General features: G+C 44.1%; 2 protein-coding genes across 2 annotated transcripts in view; one reads left to right on the top strand and one right to left on the bottom strand.

The window, feature by feature from the left end:
• Window positions 1-13362, bottom strand: part of prmt7 (protein arginine methyltransferase 7) — a 32429-nt gene extending 19067 nt beyond the window's left edge. The window contains exons 1-7 of the mRNA XM_078400513.1: window positions 13190-13362; window positions 7701-7737; window positions 7039-7188; window positions 4713-4821; window positions 2971-3083; window positions 2518-2762; window positions 248-428 (exon numbers count right to left, since the gene is read on the bottom strand). Of these exons, the coding sequence (XP_078256639.1) occupies window positions 248-428; window positions 2518-2762; window positions 2971-3083; window positions 4713-4821; window positions 7039-7188; window positions 7701-7737; window positions 13190-13362 (1008 nt within the window). The remainder of the gene's footprint in view (window positions 1-247; window positions 429-2517; window positions 2763-2970; window positions 3084-4712; window positions 4822-7038; window positions 7189-7700; window positions 7738-13189) is intronic.
• Window positions 13363-17085: 3723 nt separating this feature from the next.
• Window positions 17086-22479, top strand: b3gnt9 (UDP-GlcNAc:betaGal beta-1,3-N-acetylglucosaminyltransferase 9). The gene is made up of 2 exons (XM_078401677.1): window positions 17086-17254; window positions 20555-22479. The coding sequence occupies exon 2, from the start codon at window positions 21071-21073 to the stop codon at window positions 22322-22324; it is 1254 nt and encodes a 417-aa protein (XP_078257803.1). The 5' UTR covers window positions 17086-17254; window positions 20555-21070; the 3' UTR covers window positions 22325-22479.
• Window positions 22480-24824: the final 2345 nt, after the last annotated feature.

Raw genomic sequence — 24824 nt, 5'->3', positions numbered from 1 at the left:
ATGACAATAATAAACCAATCGATATTTTAACCCGGAACCCACATGTGCCCTCTCAGATGTGCAGAAAATACTGCAGAGCAATACTTCAGAAGAGGGACCTGATCAAAGCCTACTCTGAAATATTGAATTGCATTCTTTGCAGTATATCTCATTTCCTTATGAGTTTACAACTGCTAAAGCTCACTACTACTCCACCACCACTTCTGGTTATTAGCGCTCATATCATAGAACCAACATACAGCCTTACCTGAATATTATTTGGAGTCGGATGTGCCCAGTATGGTGCCATAGTACATCTGATGGTTCCTTCAGGGTCCATTTCCATGTCCCACCAGGACAGTACAACATGGGCTTGCCCACTGCCAGTTGCTTGGACCTGCACAGTGTGCAGGGCTGGAGAGCTACTCACTGCTTTACTGAAATCCACTCTGCAGAGAAAGCAAGATATTAGAAAATTAAGCCTCTCTTTGTTCTGTGAGCTTAAGCAAGATAATAAAAAATTGTATGATTTACATGCCCATCTTAACTCGGAATACTTTATACTGATGAGAAAAATTGGAAGGCATTCCAAGCTATTTAGAGGTTTGGTTGCATTCCAGTTATGCTACTGCACCAAAGTTTGGACCAGTGATTTGGAGATCAGAGCTTGAATTCCACCATGGTGGCCGGTGATTTCAAATTCAGTTAAATACAAAGATTTCATAACAGGGATCACATAACTACTGAACTATTGCATAAACTTGTCAAGTTCACTCACGCCCTTTAAAGAAGTAAAATTATTATTTACAAGTAACTCCAGAACCGGATGGGGAATGTCCTCTCCCGGTGGGAAGTCCAGCCAGGAATGTGAATATTGGGAGTGGTATCAGCAAACCCCGATGTTCAATGCAGATGTGGGGATATTTCATGGCAGCCTGCCAAACATGAGCAAGGGAAGCTGTGAATGATCACCAACCATAGCCCTTTCTCAGCCGAAGAGGATTTCATATTATACACCGAGGTTAATGAGATGCACCCTGGGTGAATTATTGTAAATTCCATTAATGGCAGTAACTGAATGACATTCCTTCTAGACTAGGCCTGCCTTAGGTAGCATGTGAATTAGCATAACACATTTAATAGACTATGCCCTTACTCTCCATTCTCAGCTGCTTATCAATAATCTTCCCCCTGTCATAAGGCCAGAAAGGGAGATGTTCATTCATAATTATACAGACTCACTTCTATTCGCAACTGTACGGATCATTAAGTTCAACCCACACCCAGCATAACTGGGCAATATCCAGGGTTAAGCAAGCAAGTGGCAAGTAACATCCAGATGTCAAGCAATTACCATTTCCATCAGGAAAGAATGTAACTATGTTCCTTGACATTTAACAAACTATCATTAATGCCCTACCTTAATGTCCTGGGAGGCCACCATCAACACGAAACTTAACTGAACTAGCCATAAATGTGACGACAAAAGCAAATCAAAGACCAAGCATTCCTTTGATAGTGACTCTCTAAACCCTTTCCACCAACTACACGATACAAGTCAGGAATGTTTAAATACTAATCCTTTATCTGGATGAGTGTAGCACCAAGAAACTTGATAACATTGAAAAAATAGCAGCTCAATCTTCACTCTAACATCCACCTTAAGCAGTCACTCGCTCACTCAGTCACTGGCCACAGTTTAAGAATAAGGGGTAGGCCATTTAGAACAGAGATGAGGAAAAACTTTTTCAGTCAGAGAGTTGTGAATCTGTGGAATTCTCTGCCTCAGAGGGCAGTGGAGGCCAATTCTCTGAATGCATTCAAGAGAGCTAAATAGAGCTCTTAAGGATAGCGGAGTCAGGGGGTATGGGGAGAAAGCAGGAACGGGGTACTGATTGAGAATGATCAGCCATGATCACATTGAATGGCGGTGCTGGCTCGAAGGGCCGAATGGCCTCTTCCTACACCTATTGTCTATTGTAACACTGTGGCTGAACTGTGTCAATCCGCAATGTAGTATAGCAATCACCAAGGCTTCACCTCACAATATGCAAACCCTCGCACCTAAAAGGACAGTGGCAGCAGATGCAAGGAAAATCAACCTCTCCAACCTCCCTCTGAATCGTACACTGCCTTAACTTAGAAACATTTCATCATTGAGTCAAAGTCCTGGATCTCATTACTGAACTTAGGCTCTATCTCAAAACATCACTATCCATGTTCTTCAGAGATGTTGTTTGACTCGCTGAGTTACTCCACCACTTTATGGCTATTTTGTAAACCAGCATCTGCAGTTTGTCATGTCAACTCATTATCTACTAACATAGCTACCCCACAAGAACTCTACTTTCTCAAGAGTCATCAGAGTTATTTGGAACGTCAGCAACCCCCATACTTAGCAAGAAAATTAAATAAACAGACCTACCTTTAGCTAAACAAATAATTCCACAAAAAGGCAATGACATTTGATGGAAACTTTGAATTCGTTTATCCCTTCTCATAAGTATTAATTTTCCAGCAGGAAACCACTGACCATACCTGAAGATCTCTGTAACCTCTGTAAGTGTGGTGAAGTGGTTTCGGTTCACTTGATTGAGCTGAATGTCATAGACGCAAGGGCACCCAGCACACATGTCCATGTCCTTTGTTGGTAAAATAACCTTATCATTTCTGTCCTCCATGCCAATGTGAATTGGCAGCAATTTGTTCCAGGCCCACATCCGCTCTGATTCCACCAGCTGTGCATAAATGGTGGCTCTATGTGGAACAGCCTCACATTCATCCTGTGGCCATGAGGAAAGTGGATAGAAAGAAATAACAGAACCAGGTTGTAAAACATAACCTGCTTTGCTTGATTTGATCGTTCTCGATTTGCAGAAATTATTAAATAAAGAAGAGATTTATACTGCTGTGAGTCAAGTACCAGAAACAGACACTGGGGAATCAGAGTCCCACAACAGGAGTCACTTTGCCCCAATATCCTCAACCCACCTGGACAAGGTATTTGTGAGCATGCTCGTAACTTAGCAGTGCCCCCTCGCCAATAAGCTCCGTATCAAACAGCTCCGTGACCAGGATGTTAGCTCGGCATGACATGTCACCATCTGCAGAATGGAAATCATTGTGAGGAAGGTGCAATCAGCATTGTTCAATGAGGAATCCATTAACCACCATCCATTAACAGTCAATGAAATGACACAGCATGAATTCATTCTGAAAATGTGGACATAAAATATAACAGTAGCATAGCTGTTCAAGTGCTTCTAAAAGAAATAAAGCTATTGACAGATTGCATCAGTTCCCCAGTACTATCTCTTTTGATCAGCAAGACCTTTTAGATGAACCTTTAAACCTAGTCCTCAAACCAGGTGTATTAGCATACTGTAGTATAATTCCTACATCAGGGATGTCTCCATCCTTGGCAGTTCCAATACTGACTGTTTTCCCCTGTCAGAGACCTCTTTGCCGAGAGTATTGACACATTCCTTCTACACTGGTCATCTCATCTTTGCTCAAACTATTATTAACCAACTGGCAACTCTGTTGAGGCAAGCTTATGTAAGTTGTTGTTAGAACAGTATAACAGGCCCAACTCACAAAGGTCATTAACATGCAATGTTGACTCTTTTTGAGTCAAAGAAACAGGCCCTTCAGTACCTCATCCATGCTGAACAAGATGCCCATTTAAGTCCCATTTGCCTGGCTTTGGCTCATATCTCTCTAAACCTTTCCTATCCAAGTACCTGTCCAAGTGTCTTTTAAATGTTGTTATTGTTCCTGCCTTTACTACCTCCTCTGGCAACTCATTCCCTAAACCCACCAACCGCTGAGTGAAAAAGTTGCCCCTCAGGTTCCTATTAAATCTTTCTCCTCTCACCTTAAACCTATGTTCCCTGGTTCTTGATTCCCCTACCCTGTGTAGAAGACTCTGTGCATTAACACCATCAATTCCCCTTATGATTTTATACACAATATATGTCTGAACTCTCCTCCTTCACTTTAACAGGGAACATGACAAATTGAACAATCACATTGTGTAAACGCTGCCTCCCGGGAAAGGTCTTATTGCTACGGCAGTTCAGAGGTCAGTTACGGTCATTCAGAACCCAGTGCTTGGCGTCTCTTTAGCAAGCATTGTCTTTGTTCTTGTAATATTGCTTGCCATTTGACCGGTGATTGGGGTCCAGAACCAGGGGTCACAGCTTAAGGATAAGGGGGAAGTCTTTTAGGACCGAGATGAGAAAACATTTCTTCACACAGAGAGTGGTGAGTCTGTGGAATTCTCTGCCACAGAAGGTAGTTGAGGCCAGTTCATTGGCTATATTTAAGAGGGAGTTAGATGTGGCCCTTTTTGCTAAAGGGATCAGGGGGTATGGAGAGAAGGCAGGTACAGGCTACTGAGCTGGATGATCAGCCATGATCATATTGAATGGCGGTGCAGGCTCGAAGGGCCGAATGGCCTACTCCTGCACCTATTTTCTATGTCTATGTTTCTATGTTATATGGGTCATGGAAGTCAAATCAAATTTGATATTTAAGATATCGCTTAAAAGTGACTATTTTGATTACCACCTTGGTGATCACAAATCATTCTAATCAAATAGCATTATGCATTTCTAACCCAGTAATACAATTATCTGATTCTATGGATTGCTACGACTCAACAGGTAACGCACCACCACAATATTTCCTATCAATGTTCTCTTTAATGCTGACCACCTCAGGTGTCTTACCTGGCCCCACTGTCACATCAGTTGAATGTTTGTTGATGACTTTAATTTTATCACCGAATCCATTTTTGTCCACAATCTTTACAGCAACATCAGCCATTGGCTTAAAAACCTGGGGAATAATAACAGAATGACCATAGTAAGACCCATGTTATCTTCTATGTTCCATTTCCTTTATACTGTATCTTATAATAGATGCCTGCCCCATTGATTAGAAAGACAAGCTACTTCCTGCCAGCACTGTGAGCAAGGCCACAGATCTTGTGAAATATTGAGCATCAGAATATAATCTTAACCTACAAGTTCCAATAATCAGTTACTTAATTATGTTGCAACTGAGATCGAAAGAGATTTCAAAAGGTAACCCATCAAATGAATATCTTCAGCACATACAACCAACAGATCATTTCCACATTCGGTTAATTTTGCCATGAAAGTCAATACTAAAAAGATCCATTATCTAAAGTTTGAGCCACGATCCTTTTTGCTTGTCCCTTCTCTCAAGATCACCATTGGGACCAAGAATGATTAGCTTATTTTCCATTTTTGTGGCTTCTGAAGTAGCTAATAAGTCTGCCAAAAGTAAAATCTAGAGTATAACCTAGACTACAACCTGCAATCCTAGAGAGTCAGGGGGTGGAAGTTAGTGGAGTGGCAATTACGAAGGAGAAGGTGCTAGGAAAAATGCAAGGTTTGAGGGTGGATAAGTCTTAACCTACAAGTTCTGCACCCCAGGGTTCTGAAGGAGGTGACCTCAGAGATTGTGGAGGCATCAGCTTTGATATTTCAAGAATCACTAGAGTTAGGAGTGATTCCCAAAGATATTGAAAAATGCAAATATCACCCCGCTGTGCAAGAGAGCAAAGCAGAAGTGCAGAAACTACAAAGCCGGTTAGCCTGACTTTGGTAGTTGGTAAGATTTTTGAGTCAATTATAAAGGATGGGGTTATGCAGAACTTAGAAGTTCATGATAAAATAGGCCAAAGTTAGCATGGTTTCGTAAAGGAAAGATCTTGCCTGACAAATCTGCTGGAGTTCTTTGAGGAAGTTAACTGCAGGACAGACAGAGGGGAGGCTGTAGATGTTGTTTACCTAGATTTTCAGAAAGCCTTCATTAAGGTGCCGCACGTCAGGCTGCCAGGGATGATGAGAGCCCATGTTATTAAATAGAAGATACTAGCATAGATAGCAAGATGGCAGAAGGCAGAGTTGCAATAAAATGCGCTTTTTCAGGTTGGTTGCCAGTGACTAGTGGAGTTCCGCAAGGGTCGGTGCTGGGGCCGCTTCTCTTCATGTTGTATATTAATGATTTGGATAAGGGGATTGAAGGCTTTGTGGCCATGTTTGCAGATGATGTTAGGATAGGCAATGTAGAGGAAGCAAGGACTCTGCAGAAGGACTTGGACAGGTTAGGAGAGTAGGCAGAGGTGTGGCAGATGAAATTCAGTGTAGCAAAGTGCGGAGTCATGCATTTTAGTAATAAGAATATAGGCGTAGATTATTTTCTAAATGGAGAGAGAATCCAGAAATAGGAGGTGCAAAGGGACTTGGGAGTGCTGGTGCAGGACTCCCAAAAAGTTAATTTGCAAGTTGAATCGGTAGTAAGGAAGGCAAATTCAATGCTAGCATTTGCTTGCTATTGGCAAACAGTTGTGTGATGTCACGAATAAGTAAAATAAATAAATTGATATCGAGAGGACTGGAATACAAAAACAGAGATGTAATGCTGAGGTTCTATAAGGCGCTGGTCAGGCCGCATTTGGAGTACTATGAGCAAATTTGGGCCCCATTTCTGAGGAAGGATGTGCTGGCTCTGGAGAGGGTCCAGAGGAGGTTTATAAGAATGATTCCAGGAATGAGTGGGTTAGCATATGACGAGTGTTTGACAGCACTGGGCCTCTACTCGCTGGAGTTTAGAAGGTTGAGGGGGGGGGGGGTCCTCATTGAAACCTACAGAATAATGAAAGGCATAGAGTGGATGTGGAAAGGATGTTTCCACTGGTGGGAGTCTAGGACCAGAGGTCATAGCCTCAGAATTAAAGGGCGTCCTTTTAGAAAGGAGATGAGGAGGAACTTCTTTAGTCAGAGGGTAGTGGAACTCATTGCCACAGAGGGCTGTGGAGGCCAAGTCAGTGGATATTTGTAAGGCAGAGATACACAAATTCTTGATTAGAATGGGTGTCAAGGGTTATGGGAAGGAGGCAGGAAAATGGGATTAAGAGGCAGAGATCAGCCATGATTGAATGGCAGAGTAGACTCGATGGGCCAAATGGTCTAATTCTACTCCTATAACTTGTGAATAACACATCCACCAGCTGCCGAATCTCACCTCAACTGCAAAACATAAATCGGCGCCAGCTCTTGCTGCCATCATGGATAACAGCCCAGTCCCAGTTCCAATATCCAGGATAATCGCCCTCTGACCTCGTTCTTTCACCCTGCGGACTGCTGCCCGAATTCCACTGTAGTACTTCTCATTCTGTAAAACAGTTTCATGGTTTTAAGCATCTGCTGTACTGATGTGGCTCACACATACTGCAGTTTCTCTTTTTCTCTTTGTCATTCAATCATTTTTAGGTCTCCACAAACAGCAGATAGAAACCGTGTTACTCTGAAACAGGCCACTGCTTTAAGAGAAAAGACAGCAAACAATGCAAAAAAAAACCCCATTCACTTTTAGCTGTACAAAAATGGGAAGAGATCTGGCCACACTAACATTTTTGGTACTGATAATCATCTGTAGTTTTAACCAAGCATTTCAGAACCCAAGCTACAAATAAGTAAAATGTAGCCTGGTCAAAATCAAAACCTATTACATTTCTTGTGCAATGAGTCATCACTGCATTCTTAAGTTTGGGAGTGAAAACATGCCACTGATTCTGTGCCACTTACAGCCCAGCGACCTTCCTTCAGCTCTACAGTCTACTGCTTAATTACAGCCTTTACATAAATATAAAAAATTAATAAACCTATTTTTTGTCACATGCTTACCCTGTCTTTATCGTGCAGCATATCTGCATATGATGACCTGATAGGGCGATAAAGAAAAATGGTCTGGTTAATTCTAATAAGTTTAGCATTCATATATAACATATGGTTTTAATTTGTTTGTCTGCATTAAACTAATTGACATGTTCAGATGTCAGATACAGAGTCCTTGAAACCTGATTGAATGAACCAGAGCTTGAAGTTAGAATACCAGAATCCAGGCTGTGAAGAAGACCAGACCTAATGGGTTTCTGACTAAACATTTGAAAAATCCTCAAACAAAATAATGTGGCAGCTGGAAAATAAGAAATTAAAACAAAAAAGTGCTAGAAATACAGCATCCACACAGAAACTGGCTGGCAACCATATAAATGGAAGCAGGTATGGCATTTCTATGCAAGCATTGGTCAAACACGATGTAATCACGTTGCATGTTTCAACATGATTGTTGAAACAATCCCAAACCTATCGACCAAAATCCCAAACCTATCGACCAATTTAGATCATAGATCATATTAGGTGCGGCACAGTGGTGCAGTGATAGAGTTGCTGTCTGAAAACACCAGAGACCCGGGTTCTATCCTGACCCTGGGTGTTATCTGTACGGAGGTTGTACATTCTCCTTGCGACCATGTAGGTTTTTTCAGGTGCTCCGGTTCCCTCCCACACTCCAAAGATGAACGGGTTTGAAGGTTAATTGGCTTCGGTAAAAATTGTAAATTGTCCCTAGTGTAAAGGATAGTGCTAATGTACGGGACAATTATTGGGCGGTGTGGACTAGGTGGGCCGAAGAGCCTATTTCCGTGCTGTATTTCTAAAGTAAAATATCTCACTAATGTATGTAACAGTTTATTGGATGTGGAGCTAAGCAGTGGAGTTCCACCTTGCTGAGACTTCTGAGCATCCTGGCACAGGATCATATTTGTCCATAAAAGTTTACATAAATAGAACCGTGTCTCATAAGGTAAAGGAAGAAATGCCTTTTCTAAATTATTTTAGTTTGATGTTTTTAATCATGTTTCAGTATGTACTGCTTTTAGTTCATTTTATTTTGAAGAAATTAATTTTTATGTCATTTTTAAATCTTCTTATCGAGTCCACATCACAAGATTAGATATTGTTCAGCCACAGTTGAACACACTTCTCGGCATCTTCATTGTAGGCAGCGAGATCAGCAGCTGTGCATTGATATTTCAGTTGTGGGCATTTCAGCAGGTATTCCATTGTTTGTGGTTCAATACCACATTCGCAGGTGACATCATTGGAGTTATATCCCCACTTGTTTTGAGACACCTTGGCTCTGCCAACACCAGTACCCAATCCATTGAGGCATTTCCATCTGGTCCAACTTGCATCTGCACCAGCTGCCTTACCTGCTAAATATTTGTGGCATTTTCTGATTTGCTATCGTCTATTGCTCTACAATGTCTGATAATCCCCATGCATGCAGTAGACTATTTATTTATTTACTATTGTAATTAGTGAGATGGTGTATGATCAGAATATGTCATATCAGTAACATTACTACATTTATTTTATAGTTGAATGCTCATATTGCAATACATTTCTGAGAGGCTAATTTTCAGTCTTTAACACTTGCATTCTTCACCACCTTTGACATATACTCTTTACTATCTTTAAAACTCTAGTCTTGCTGTGACTAAACTCATCACTCAGCAAAACATATTTTAGTCTTTCCCAGTCTGGAGAGAATATCTTTCCCACAAGGATGCATTCACTCCCTTTTTACAATCTCCACACTCATGACTGCAGCCAAATTCTGGTCTAAATCCTTTTACAAGTTTGCAAATGACACTTCCCATAGCGGGCCGGTTCTCAGACAATGACGAGATATACAAAAGGAGATTGAGAGCTTAGTAATATCTTGTCAAGACAATCTCCCACTCAACGTCAGAAAAACAAAGAAACATCATTAACTTCAGGAAGTAGGGTGGATTACATGCTCCATTTTGTATCAAAGATGCTGAAGTGGAGATGGTTGAGCGCTTCAAATTCCTAGGTGCACGTACACCACCAATTTGTCCTGGTCCAATGCATTGATGCTACAGTCAAGTAAGGACATCAATGCCTCTAATTCCTCAGAAGGCCAAGGACATTTGGTGTGCCTGCAATGACTCTTACTAATTTCTACAGATGCAACATAAAAAACATCCTATCAGAATGCATCTCATCTGATGCATATAGCTACTGTTCTGTCCAAGATTGCAAGAAATTACAGCGAGTTGTGAACGCAGTCCAGTAATAAGGTCATGTGATAGGAGCAGAATTAGGCCATTCAGCCCATCAAGTCTACGCCATTCAATCATGGCTGATCTATCTCTCCCTCCTAACCCCAATCTCCTGCCTTCTTCCCATAACCCCTGACACCCGTACTAATCAAGAATCTATCTATCCCTGCCTTAAAAATATCCAGTGAGTTGGCCTCCACAGTCTTCTGTGGCAAAGAATTCCACTTTGTTGTCCATTACACAAACCAGTCTCCCTTCTACACCCCCCCATCAACTAATCTATACTTTACACTGCCTTGGGAAAGCAGCCGACATATTCAAGGACGTCTCATACCCAGTCATTCCATCTTCCAATGTCTTGCATCGGTCAGAAGATATAAAGCTTGAAGGCACATACCACAAGATTCAAGAACAGCTTCTTCCACACTAAATCAGATCCTTGAATGCCAGGGATGAATTCCTGATCTGCCAATCTACCTCGTTGCAGGCCTTCTATTTTTGACTGCACTTCGTCTGTAGCTATAACACCACATTCTGCATTCTGTTTATTTTCCCTTTTGCACATCCTGAAGTAAGCATGCATGGGATAATTTGCCTGGATAGCACACAATACAAAGTGATAATAATAAACCAATATCAGAGTGAAAAAAAGGCTGATGTCTCTTGGGCTTCACATTCTCGGGACACTGACCATTCAGTCTCTCAACAACATCGTTTAGGGGTCAATTTAAAACAAGAAAATCAACTTTTCAAGCTTTCAGTTTAATAAGAAAAATTAAAGGTAGTACATTTGTATCCATTAGACTTGTAACATGACAAATATAGAGCAGATTAAAATTATTTCTATTGTAACATAGTTTACAATGATTTGAGAATTGTTACAGATTATAAATATTTGGAAAGGATTCACAAGATTTGAGAAGGTAACTGCTGTCCACTGGGAGGGTGGCTGACTGTATATTGGCCTCTTCCACCAAAATATTTCCAGTACTCAAGGAAAGGGGAACTTTTCCCCTACGCTAGAAACAATTATTTTACATGGATGTCCGGTTATTGCCTTATTGCAGTAGAAAGCCTTATTCACATAATTATTGCATTAAAGGATGCATAATGTGAATGGAATAACTGAAATATAAAGCTTCATCAATCATAGCTATGATAGGCAGGCAAAGAAAGCACACAGTGGATACTCCCAAACTGAAATATACATTGAATTCTCTTTTTGTTAAACTGCAGATGCTGGGAAACTAAAAGTAAAAAATGCAGAAACAAGAAACTGCAGATGCTGAAATTATGAGGAACTGAAGGTAAGACAGAGCAGGGTCTCGACCCAAAACGTCACCCATTCCTTCTCTCCAGATGCTGCCTGACCCCTGAGTTACTCCAGCATTTTGTGTCTACCTCCTTAAACATTGTCTATTGCATTTAATGCTCTTGATGTGGCTTCTTCTAAATTAATGAGATTAAGCTTTGACAAGGGAACTACTTTGCCTAACACTTGTGCTCTGTCCACAAGGGCCAGCTTGAGCTTATAATTTCTTGCCATTTTAAATTCCCTTCGCATTTCCATATCAATCTGTCGATCCTTCATCTCCACCACTGTCAGAGCAAGAGCACGCACAAATTGGAAGAACAGCACTTCATATTCATGGGTAGGCTACAACCCGCCCAGAGGTGCCCCGAGGTGGAGGACTTTCCGAGGTGCCGCGTCGCCCGCCCAGAAGGCTTGTCGGTCAGCGGGACCTCACTGGAAGGCTCGTCGATCGACGAGATCAGGAACCTGCCTGAAGCTCATCAGGACTCGCCCAAAGACTTGCCAGGGCCCGCCCAAAGACTCATCGGACAGCAGGCAGGACCAGTAACTCACCCGAAGGCCCGTCGTACAGCATAACCGGGAGGGAGCTGGAGACATTGGGTGCTAGAAGTAGGCCAGTAGGAGGGTGAACCGGGTATTGCCTCCAGCGCTTTCAAGGTCAGCTGCAGGAGATGCCCTTGGGACACAAAGATGACCGGACTAGGAGTGACATCGGTTTGCAGGAACTGCTAAAGTATATAGTGCCTGTGAGCCTACCAGACTTTGGACTGTGAAAATTGCATATGCGACAAATAAAGCAACATTGAACCTAAAGACATGAACACATTTGTCTTTCCCCTGTTCTCTACTCCCAATCCCTCCCTCTGGTTCTCCATTTCATTCCCCACTGGATCCACCATTTGCTAGATTTTGTCCATCCCTTCCCTTCTTTTTCCTGTTATCTCCCCTCAATTTCATTAACATGAAAGGTCCCAGCCCAAAACATGTTCCCCCCAAGATTTTGCCTGATCCACTGAGTTCCACCAGCAGTTTGATGTTTACTAATAAAACAGAAAATGCTGGAAATACTCAGCAGATTTAGTTTAGTTTATTGTCATATGTACCTTGGTACAATGAAAAGCTTTTGTTTTTCAAGTCATGTCTATATTTTTGGCATTTTCAGTTTAAAAAAAATATACAGGCAGCCCCGGGTTACACAAGTAGGAAAGAACTGCAGATGTTTATTTACATCAAAGATAGACACAAAATGTTGGAGTAACTCAGCAGGAGAGGCAGCATCTCTGGAGAGAAGGGATGGATAACATTTTCAGTCGGGATCCTTCCTTCAGAAGTTTCCTGAGTTACAGGAGTTGATTTCCTGAGAACATGAAAATATAATCACTAGCTTGAAAAATGCTTTATAAAAGTATAAGAGAATTTGAAAAAAGTCAGATTGCCCAAGTCAAGTCATTGAAAACCTGGGTAAGATACTCTGCTGCATATGTCTGGAATATTTAACAGGGGCGAGAGAAAAATAGTTGCTTTCAGGTTGGTCTTTCAGTAGAACTTGAAAGGTAAAGAACTGCAGATACTGGAAATCTGGCATAAAAAACCCCAGAAATGCTGGTCATGCGTCACCTATGAAGAGAAAAACCCCATAAAAGTTTAATTCCAGATGGAAGAATCCCTTTCCACAGGCGTTGCCTGATATTTCGTGAATGTGCAGCGCTTTCTATTTTACGCCTCGGATTTCCAGCATCCGTGGTTTTATTTTGTTTTCGCCCTCCCTTGTGTTTAAACACCGGACACGAGGAGGCGGTGACAGTCACCCGTGGTCATTGTCGGCAGTGGGGCCAACGCTAAACTGCGCCGCCGGCGAGGCCGGGGCAGGTCACCGGCGGGGCGGGACGGCCCGGCTCAAGAACAGCGGCAACGCGTTGAGTCGGTACCGTGCTATCTCCTGATGGTAGTCATAGTCCTCATCTTCCTCCTCCCACTCGAAGGCCCCAGTGGTGGGGTTCGCTCTGCTGCAGAACGTCTTCATGCTGTCACTCGAGCCGGCGCGGCGTAACCTAAAACCACTCTGCCATCTTGCTGGCCCAGCTTGCAGCGCGCCAACCATGTCTGGACCACGTGACCAAAGATACCAGAGGAGCAAGATAGACCACTCGGCTCTATAAACCGTAGTAGGTCATGGGTAAATTTCAGCGCCATTTTAGTAAGCGGATTTTGTGTGCCAGACTGGGCAGTGTTCACAACTCTACGATTTCTTCGTATATAAAATGTTTGCAAACAATTATTTTTGTTCAACTTCTTGGATAAGTTGATAGTTGACATTTATAACTATTTCTTGAAGAGTTGCTGCTTTGTGATCTTTAAACTTTGGAGGTATCACAAAATGCTGGAGTAACTCAGCAGGTCAGGCAGCATCTAGGAGAGAAGGAATGAGGGACGTTTCGGGTCGAGACCCTTCTTCAGTCTCGACCCGAAACGTCACCCACTCCTTCTCTCCTAGATGCTGCCTGACCTGCTGAGTTACTCCAGCATTTTGTGATACCTTCGATTTGTACCAGCATCTGCAGTTATTTACCTATTTAAACTTTGGATATTACTGATTGAATATTTGCACTAGGGATCCACTCTGTATAAGGCCAATTGATCATATTTAATGAACAGCTCTTCTTTGCTTTCTCTGTTAATTTTAATTTTACCTCCACGAGCTGTATCTCTGTTTTATTTTAAAAGGTCAGGGAAGCAGAGATTAGGCATTTGCAAACAATAGAACTCCACTGCATCCACAATATAATTGAAAAGACATTTAACTTAATATTTAGAGCCAAGAAAATTTGAATTGGTGAATTGATTAGTTAGAAAACCCTTGACAGCCACTAAAAGGACCAATGCTGCCTGGCGTGGTGCAGAAGCATGAATCCGACCACTGTGTCTATTTGAATCGGATTCATGCACAAAAGAGAGCAATAAGGAAGATAGAAGTAGCCGCAGACAACGAGAAAACGTTCATATATCTGGACCATATGAATGTAATGAAATTGAGAAGAGTGTGCCACCTGCCATCCCTAAAGGAGCAACCAAGAAGATGGCAAAGAAACTTCGTAAGTACGATGTAAATTACTTGAAATATGGATTTTCATGGACTGGAGATGAAGATGAACCGGCTCCATTATGTGTCATTTGTCATGAAATTTTAACAAATGGGAGTATGAAGCCTTCCAGCTTGAAACGCCATTTTGAATCGAAACATATCGAATACAAAGACAAACCTGTGGAATTTTTCGACAATAAACTTAAAGATTTTTTTAAAACTCAGAAAATAATGTGGGGCCTGACAGGAAGTGAGAACAAAAAAGCCTTATTAGCTTCATATATGGTGTCGCTCTTAATAGCGAAAAATGGCGCACCAGAGACAATTGGCGAAACTTTGGTCAAGCCTGCAGCAAAGATAATGGCAGAAGTAATGATCGGAGATGACGCAAAAAGGTCTTTTGATCGTATTTGTCTCTCAAATAATACTGTTCATCGAAGAATCACCAAAATGGCTGAAAATGTAAAACAAATATTATTGTCCGACATCCGTCAGAATCGTTATTATGCATTGCAGGCGGACAAATTCACTGACATTGTGAATTTTGCAAATCTTTTGGTGGTCGTTAGGTATGAAAAAGACGAAAAACTTCATGACAACCTTTTATTTTGCCAAACTTTGCCAGAACATACAACTGGAGAAAAAATCTTTACGATTATGGATGAATTTATGCAACAAAACAAACTTGATTGGAAGCGTTGTGTTGGAATAAGCACAGGCGCAGGTGGATGTAAAAAAGGGCTTGTTACAAGGATTAAAACTATTGCACCAGATGCAAAATCGACACATTTATTGCATACACAGAGAGGCTTTGGCTACACATATGATGTCTGCAGACCTAAAAAAGTTCTAGATGAAGCAGTGAAAATCATAAATTATATTAAAGGACATCCATTAAATGCCCGACTTTTAAATTACTCAAAATGATGATGAAATCTAAAAATAGCTTAGTATGATGACGTGAGATGAACTGGTTTAACCAGGGCAAATTAAACCTTTTCAGCATGGAGTCCTGCTTCAACATGCCTATTAATGCAGAAATTTAAGGTCAAGAATGAAAATCGATGTGTGATAATTTCTGGATGTGGTCGTGAGTTTTAATCATGCCGGATGGATCATGCTGTCACCAATGTCTACCAACAGAGGCATTGGATAAACTAATTCTTTATCCACCATCCAATTGACCTTTCCACTATCGAAGAAATTTATAAAAGGGGCTGTCTCAAAAAGGCAGCAAATATCATCAAGGACCCACACCACTTTGGCAACACTTTCAATGTTCTGCATTCTGTGCATTGTCCTTCCAGCAGTTTCTAATTTTGTTTTCAGATTGCCAGTACCTGCCAGTTTCTCCTAATTCACTTTATTGTATCACATGATAATTTAATAGCTCGCATTAACTGTTCTGTCACATGAGGCAAGAAACTGCAGGTGCGGAATTTTGAGCGAAAAACAAAGCGAGAGGAACTCAGCGGGCCAGGCAGCCTCTAGGGAGGAAATGGACAGACGACTTTTCAGGTTGGGACCCTTCTTCAGCTGAAGAAGAATCCTGACCCAAAATATCATCTGTTCATTCCCTCCACAAATGTTGCCTGACCTCCTGAGTTCCATCGGCACTTTGTTTTTCACCGTGTTTCCTCCTCAGAGAGGTTGTTCAAGTAGGACATGGTTATTGAGTAATGGTGCAGCCTTACTACTATCCAAAGGGCTTTGGTTAATTAACAACAAAGAAATCTGCAATCAATTTATGCACAACACAGTTCCTCCTACCACTGAACATTGAGGAGCTGGGCCAAGTGGAACAACCCATCAAACTAATGGGTGATGGTATGCTTGGGAATGAAGTACTAGTGCCATATTCACAGAATGTAGATATTGTAAGTGAATGCAATATGTTTGATACAATAAATGGGAAGAGGTGACAGCCCTCTTGCATAATTGCAAAGTTTGTGCATACAGTATGTGTTTGGAAACAAATGTGCTTGAGCATCTGAAACAGAACTTGACCGCATACATTTGCATGTGAAAGACGGAGTGTGCTCTCTCTATGTGCCAAGGGTCAAGAACCTTGAGGGTCAAAGTAAGACAGAACTGAAACAGTCACTTGGCCCCCAGAGTCTATGCGTGGAACAACCACCCATAGACACTAATCCTACATCAATTCCATGTTTTAAATTCTCCCCACGTTCCAACTTATCTTCTCGTTATGGACAATGTCCAACGACCACTTAATTTATAGACCTGCATGTCGTTTGGGATGTGAGAGGAAACATGTGCACTCTGGAAACGATAGATGCAGAACGTGCAAACACCACACAGACAGCATCTGAGACTAGGACTGAACGCGGGCTCTAGCGCCGAGGTAACGGCTTTTAGAGCGGCACTGGTCACTGGCTGGTACATGAAGGGAGAAAGAGGTCTGAGCTATGCTAGTATTCCAGTCACACGCTGCATTCCTCGGCAGAGCACACCACTGTGTGCTTGTGTAACTGTTATTGGAATGTAGCCAGAGTCCCGTCAGGCCGGGCTCTGGACACAAGCCGGGAATGTCCCGTCCCGTTCGCCAACACCGGGAATCGCAACGTTATGTGTGTCTGGGCGCACGCTGACCCGTGGCTTCGAGCGGAACCCCCGAGTACCCCCAACCCCATGTTCCTGAAACCGACAGTTCGCAGTCCCACTAATGAAATCCAGATGTGGTTTCGTTGGCTCCCACGGCTTCCTGGCTCGCTGCTCGTACACTGAAACGCCTTCCTCTGCATCCAGCTGCACCGCACTTCGCAAGCGCCCGGCAGCTTGTCACCTGGCGTCCGCGGCTCGCTGTCTCATGCCCAGCGCTCAGGTAAAGGGGTAGCGGCGTGCTGGGGCGCTCTTGGAAACAGATCGCCCGACTTTCTGCTCCTTCCAAAGGGTAGGTTTGACTTTTTAATGCCTGGCCGGGAGGGGGTGGTTTGAGGTTCCCCTGTTCTAACGGAGCACAGGCTCTGGTTCGACAGGGAGGGAAGGGGGTCCTCGCTTTCCTTACTGCCCGTGTTGTACAGATGTCAGATCTCTGCGGCGCCACACAGCAGATGTATCCAAAGAGAAGCCGTTAGTTCGCAGTGAAGGCCACAGAACTGGCAAAAAGTAAAGTTCATGGCTTACACTGCCTCTTCATCAGGGAAAACTCAGATATTTCCTGCACAATTATCTCCTGGTTGCAAGTACATGTCTGAAGTGTGCCTGCAGTATACAGGGCAGGCAAGACAAGATCTTATCTCTTCCTGTAGACTGCACAGGAAGACGCAACCGCACCTCCAAATAATGAATGGCCAATATGGTGTCAGCGATTCCCTCCACACTTAGAGTTGGTAGGTGTATGTGAGTGTTGGAATGAGATGGCCAGCCGTGTGTACTGGTGATCAGATGCAGTTTTGTAAGATATGTGCTGAATATCAGGTGGCAAATGGGTAGATGATTTTGCATTGTTGATTGGAATTGGATTGTAATGTATGTGATGGATACTGGGTGTGAGCAGAAATGTGTGTGTGCTGAGGATAGTGAGTGTGAGCTGAGTTGTGTGCTCTGGGTGATGATTGTGAACAAAGATGTGTGCGTGGAGAATGAGTGAGGAGATGTGTGTGTGTTGTGGTGGAATGCGAGCAGATATATGTTGTGGAGAATGTGTGAGCAGGGATGTGTGTGTTGTGAACCGTGAGTGTGAGTAGAGATGTGTGCTGTGGATTGAGTGTGAGCAAAGATGTGTGTGTATTGTGGACATTGAGTGTGAGCAGAGATGTGTGTGTTGTGAGCATTGAGTGGGAGCAGATACGTGTGTGTGTTGGATACAAGGAGTGGCATGGAGATGCATGTGTTAAGAATCATGTGGGTGCGTGTGCCTTGGACATAAGTGGGACATTAGAGATGGTTATGCATACTTTGAGATATGTATGTGTTGTGGGCATTGAGTGTGAGCAGAGTGTGTGTGTGTTGTCAGTGTGAGCAGAGATATGTGTGTGTGGTGGAGTGTGATCAGAATTATGTGTTGTGGACGGTGAGTGTGGGCAGAGATGTGTGTGTTATGGTTAGTGGGTGTGACCAGAGATGTGTGTGATGTGGATAGTGAGTGTGAGCAGATATGTGTGTGTGTTGGATACAAGGAGTGACATGGAGAGTGGCATTCTTGCTATTGAGGGAGTGCAGCATAGGTTCACGAGGTTAATTCCCAGGATGGCGGGACTGTCATATGGTGAAAGAATGGAGTGACTGGGATTGTAGGATGAGAGGGGATCTTATAGAAACACATTAAATTATTAAGGGATTGGACACACTAGATGCAGGAAACATGTTCCCAATGTGGGGGGAGTCCAGAACCAGAGGCCACGGTTTAAGAATAACGGGTAGGCCATTTAGCAATGAGATGAGGAAAAATGTTTTCACCCAGAGAATTGTGAATTTGTGGAATTCTCTGCCACAGAAGGCAGTGGAGGCCAATTCACTGGATGTATTCAAAAGAGAGTTAGATAGAGCTCTTAGGGCTAGTGGAATTAAGGGATATGAGGAGAAGGCAGGGGTGCTGATTGTGGATGATCAGCCATGATCACATTGAATGGCGGTGCTGGTTCGAAGGGCCGAATGGCCTACTCCTGCACTTATTGTCTATGTATCTATGCATGTGTTAAGAATCATGTGGATGGGTGTGCCTTGGACATGAGATGTGACATTAGAGATGGATGTGCATACTTTGAGCATTTCCTGAGGATGGTGAATTTTGAGTGTGTGTTGAGTAAACATGGGTTGAAGAGGTATGTGTCTTGGTCATTAGGTGGAGTAGGTTGGAGAGAGGTGGCTGTGTGTGTATTAACCATTAGATGTAGGATACAGAGCTACAGAGGTATAAAACATTGCAGTAACCCCCTCCTGCAATATATGTGATAACTAATTTCTTTAAAGGATACAGAGAAATGTCCTTTTTCAAACTGGGGCCGAATCCATGCTTCAATAAATGGCACCAGAAACTCATTGTGAGGACAAAAGCAAATCATTTCAGTTTGTCTCAGATATTTGTCTAGATTAACTAGAATACAAGGTCATGGAAGAGTGGTAACAGGGGAGGAAAGTGTAACAGAATGATCACTGGTCAGTGCCTCCTTGACACAAAGATGCCTATCACTGCACCTTCACAGATAATCAATGGATTTAGAAGCATGTTGCACTTAATCTTAAGAACCAGAAAAAAAACAGGTCCAAACAAGTCCTTCTCCCAGAATCACTAGATTTAAATGTGTATTAAAAATACTTGATATTTCAAGCCCACTATCAAAATAAACGACCTGCAGCCATTCAAGGATGAGACTGTACAAGGCACGATTAATATGTTTGCAGGTGACACTAAAATCAGTGGTATCATAGACATTGAAGATGATTATGAAGAATTACAATGGGATCTTGATCAGCTGGGCAAGTGGACCGGGGAATAGCTAATGGAGTTGAATTCAAATACGCGTTTGGTGCGAGGCCACATATAAACTGGAGGAACAGCACCGTATATTCTGCTTGGATAGTTTATAACCCATTGATGTGAACATTGAATTCTTCAATTTGAAATAATACCCCCACCCCTCCCCGACACACCCTTTCCTGTGCCGCTCCCTACCCTGGTGTACCTATTCCTCCCCTTATCCTTTTCCACATTTATCCTTCCCTCTGGCTTTACATTTCACTCCTCTTGTAATCTGACACCCTTTATCTCCTGTTTTTATCTCCTGTTCTCTCCAGCTTTTGTCATTTACTCCACCCATCAGCCAATCAAACCCACCCGTCGCCTGGATCCACTGTGATTTGTCCCGCCCCACCTCTTTTCTCCCTGCAATCAGTCTGAAGGGTCCAGATTGACCCGCTGAGTTACTCCAGCACTGTGCGTAACTCAAGATTACAGCAACTGCAGTTCCATGTATCCCCTACTTATAAATATGAATTAATGCAGAATTCTGGGCTGTACCATTTCTAAACTTCATGCAACTGAGTAACTGAAGGAAAGTAGCAATAAAGCAAGTGCCAAGGTACAGAACAAGAAGGATTATTAAAGTACATTTTTATTCTGTAAGTGTGATGTTTCTAAATTTGCCAGAGCAGATTTCCAGAACTTCCTCTATGTTGCACAGTAAAGGTTATACGTGGCAGGCTGGACAGCTGTTTCCTTTAACAATGCCTTTCTCTGTTTGTTCCACAGATGTGACTGAATAAAACAAACATACCCATATAGTCAGCCTGTGAACTGCAGACCTGTGTAACATCATTGAAGAGTTGGCCTGTGAATTTCAGCACCGCACCCAGAGGCAGCCTGTGAATCCCAACCTGGCACAAAACCAGTCTGTGAACCTCGACTCCTTATAAAACCAACCAGCGAACATCATCCTAAAAAAAAAATTGCCCTGTGAATTCCAGCCAGGATAAAACCAAGCAAGATCAGTTTGTGAATCCCAGTACTGTACAAAACCAGCCTCAACCTCAACCCTGTATAAAATTAGCCCATATAAACGAACTCTGTACAAAACAGCCCCTGAAACCCCACCTTGTATAAAAGCAGAAAGAATTCCCACCCTGTGTGGAACGGCCTGTGAAATCAGTACAAACTTACTCCACTGTGACCTGTAAAATTCAGTGGCGCACAATTGCTCTGAAGATCAATTGGTGCCCATCTAGCCTTCGGCCAGCCTTCCAAGAATAGCCCGCACCTCCAGGGACCATGAGATTGAGAAGGAAGGGTGATCTCATCTGCACTGTTCTCCTGCTTTCTGCACTTTGCATTCTGCTTTACTTCCAAATGCAGCCTGTAAGTCCGTGGGTGGACGAACCAGAAGGAGACGGGGTATCAGGCACTGAACGGCTCATTACGGTGCAAACCGTGGAGGCGGTAAGTCAAACACCCTCTGCTAGTGCAGGGTCAGCGCTGGAGAACATCTGCCGGCTGGGCCAGGGTGTGGAGAAAGGGTCAGTTCAGGCCGCAACACTTCCAACCGCAGACCCATTACCCTGGAGCTACCGCCAGTACCTCTGGCAGAAAGACTGCCGTGAGTTCAGTCAGATCATCAACCAGGTGGACAAGTGCCTGAAGGTGAACGGGGAGCCGCTCCTGCTGGTCTCCATCAAGTCCAAGGTGGAGGAGTTTGAGCGGCGGGAGGTGGCCCGCAACACCTGGGCACACGAAGGCCGAGTCCACGGGCTGCATGTCCGCCGGCTCTTCCTCTTGGCCACCCCCGCCAACCAGACCGCGCTGGCCTCCTGGAGGCGCCTGGTGCAACACGAGAGCCATGTCTACCGCGACATCTTGCTCTGGGACTTCCAGGACACCTTCTTCAACCTGACGCTGAAGGAGATCCACTTCCTCAAATGGCTCGACCAGTTCTGCCCCGCCGCCGAGTTCGTCTTCAAGGGGGACGACGACGTCTTCGTCAACATGGAGAACATTGCCGACTTCTTGCTGGGCGCCAACCCCAAGGAGGACCTGTTCGTTGGGCACATTATTTCCCAGGCGCTCCCCATCAGGTCCAACAGGAGTAAGTACTACATCCCCGAGATGATGTACGGCTCAGGGGTTTACCCGGTGTACGCGGGCGGCGGAGGCTTCCTCATGAGCGGCCACACGGCCAGGAGGCTCTATGGCGCCAGCAAGGAGGTCGACCTCTTCCCCATCGACGACGTCTTCCTGGGAATGTGTCTGCTGCGGATCGGCCTCACGCCGCAAACCCACAAAGGGTTCCGGACCTTCGGCATCGTGCGGCCGTCCGCCGCCCCGCACCTGCAGACCTTCGACCCGTGCTTCTACCGGGAGCTGATGGTGGTGCACAGCCTGAAGGTGCCCGAGGTGTGGCTGATGTGGAGCCTGCTCCACGACCCCGGCCTCGTCTGTGCTCGTAAAATGTCGGCCCGGCGCCCCTTCCGCTGGAGGGCCAAGAAGAAGGCGACCCCCGGGCCTGCAAAGAAAGCGAAGAAGCACTGACGGACGGCGGGGTGGAGGCCTCTCCCGCCCGAGGGGGGATCTCTCCCGCCTCAGGTAGACGGGGGTGGGGAGTCTCTCCCACCCGAGGGGAGGCGGGGAAGAGTGGAGTGGTCTCCCCCGCCTCAATAGAGGGGGGGGGGGGGGGTCTCTCCGACTTTAGGGAGACGGAGGAATTTCTCCCGCCTCAAGTAAACGGGCCTGGGAGTCTCCCGCCTCAACGAGTCGAGGGTAGTGAAGGCCCTCTCGCCTCAGGTAGGGTCTCTCGGGACGGGGGGACGGGGGTCTATCTCGCCACAAGGAGACGGGAGGTTTATGGGTGGGACATCACTCCCGCCTCATGGAGACGGGCGGAGAGGCGGTTCACTCGCTGGGGGAGGGAGAGGGGGTGGTGTAGGCGCTCCCGCCTCCGTGAGCCAGAGCGACCTCAATAATTTTCTCGGTGCATTTATACTTCGAATGTTTATAACTGTCTCGGCCCCCTTTTGTATTATTTAACCTCACTGGTGGAGACGATTTACTGTGATGTGTAACGGGCGAGTTGAGAATACCACTGTGGCTGTGAATCTGTTCTTTAGAATGTACATTTGGAGAAGAAAAAAAAAAAGCGTGCAATTACCATGCCAGACTTTTAATAAGTCTTTGATTTGAAGTGGACGAGGAAACCATATACTGGAATTAATCTTTCTTTTTAAAAATCTGGCGGTTTTCACATGCCAAGGACATTTACAAGATCCCCGGAGGAGTGATCCAAACGAATCGTTGGTGCTCTGCATATAACAAGTTAACATATCAGCAAGCAGCCTGAACTGATTATAGAACCAGTTGAAGGAATTCACGACACACTCAGTCGCCATGTTGAACCCCCATCCTGCACAAATGGAGCTACAGGGGGATCCCATGCTTGATCTTCAGTTGCAAGCCATTTCAATCACTTCAGTCAATGTGACTGCGGAGGTGCCACAATTGGCCTTGTATTCACTGGAATTTAGACGGATGAGAGGAGATCTTATAGAAGCATAACATTCTTAAAGGATTGATGCAGGAAAAATGTTCCAGATGTTGGGGTAGTCCAGAACCAGGGGTCACAGTTTAAGAATAAGGGGTAGGCCATTTAGGACTGAGATGCGGAAAAAACTTTTTCACCCAGAGAATTGTGAATCTATGGAATTCTCTACTACAGAAGGTAGTGGAGGCCAATTGACTGGATGCTTTCAATAGAGAGTTAGATTTAGCTCTTAGGGCTAAAGGATATGGGGAAAAAGCAGGAACGGGGTACTAATTTTAGATGATCAGCCAAGGTCATATTGAATGGCGGTGCTAACTCGAACAGCCTACTCCTGTACCAATTTTTCTATGTTTCTATGGTACTTTGGCCAGTGGAAACGTGTAACGGTTGAAAATCATTTGAGGTTCTCATTCTTTATCATAATCTATTGGTCTGGCCCCTCAGAAGAGTAAAGAGGTTAGGCATGACTAAGGGAATGGACGATAATGCTCACTGCTGTAGGTCACCGGGCATGACCACGTACCATAGCCCATCAACATCAATACAACTATGCGATAACATTGTCTCTGTCTGAAGAAGGGTCCTGACCCGAAACATCGTCTATCCCAGTTCTTCAGTGATGCTGTGTGACCTGCTGAGTTACTCCAGCATCTTGTGATTTACTCAAGATACTGGAATCTGCAGTTCCTTGGGTCACCATTGTCTCAATCTCCACTGCCTGCCAGTGTTCCACAGAATGTTGGAAGGAACTGCAGATTCTGGTTTATACCGAAGATAAACACAAAAGTCTGCAGTACCTCAGCAGGTCAGGCAGCATCTCAAGAGGTAAGGAATAGGTAATGTTTCAGGTCGAGATCCTTTTTCAGAATTCAGACTGAAGGATGATAATGCTCACTGACCACATACTGTATCCCATCAACACCAATACAACTGCACCTAAAACATTGTCTCATTCTGCAGAAGGGTCTCGACCCAAAACATCACCTATTTCTTTATCCAGAGATGCTGCCTGACCTGCTGAGCTACACCGGCATTTTGTGTCTATCCCACAGAATGTAGGTGATTTGGGGGTTGCGTGTTCACAAGTCAAGTCAAGTCAAGTCACAAGGTTTTAGCCCATCATTTTTTCCCTGGATTTGTGTGATAGAGTCGACATGGTCGAAGAAACTGTGACTACTTTATTATCCATATTGTTGAAAGTAGATGGTTCCAAATCCATATTGAAAGTAGATGGTTTCAGCAAGTGCCTTTTACAGAAAAAGGGCCATTTGCTAGTGGAATACAGGGGCAATGGTCTGAATAGATACATTAATATGACGAACTAATGGTAGTCACAGCTCTCACAGATCCAATCCACCTCCTTTGGCCAGAAACTCACGCACAACCAACTGGCCGAATCCTGGAAGACCACAATCTGCCTACACCAGAAAGGAATGGGTGCAGGTGAGGTGAAGTTTCTCCTGAGGTTTTGGGGGTTGTTTCTGAGCCAGTCGA

Source organism: Rhinoraja longicauda, chromosome 6 (assembly GCF_053455715.1).
Source record: "Rhinoraja longicauda isolate Sanriku21f chromosome 6, sRhiLon1.1, whole genome shotgun sequence".
NCBI lineage: Eukaryota > Metazoa > Chordata > Chondrichthyes > Rajiformes > Arhynchobatidae > Rhinoraja > Rhinoraja longicauda.
This window is presented reverse-complemented; position numbering and strand designations above follow the sequence as displayed.

Bases quoted from the DNA above. Each gene is read 5' to 3' on its own strand.
- b3gnt9 (XM_078401677.1), top strand. From the start codon at position 21,071: ATGAGATTGAGAAGGAAGGGTGATCTCATCTGCACTGTTCTCCTGCTT.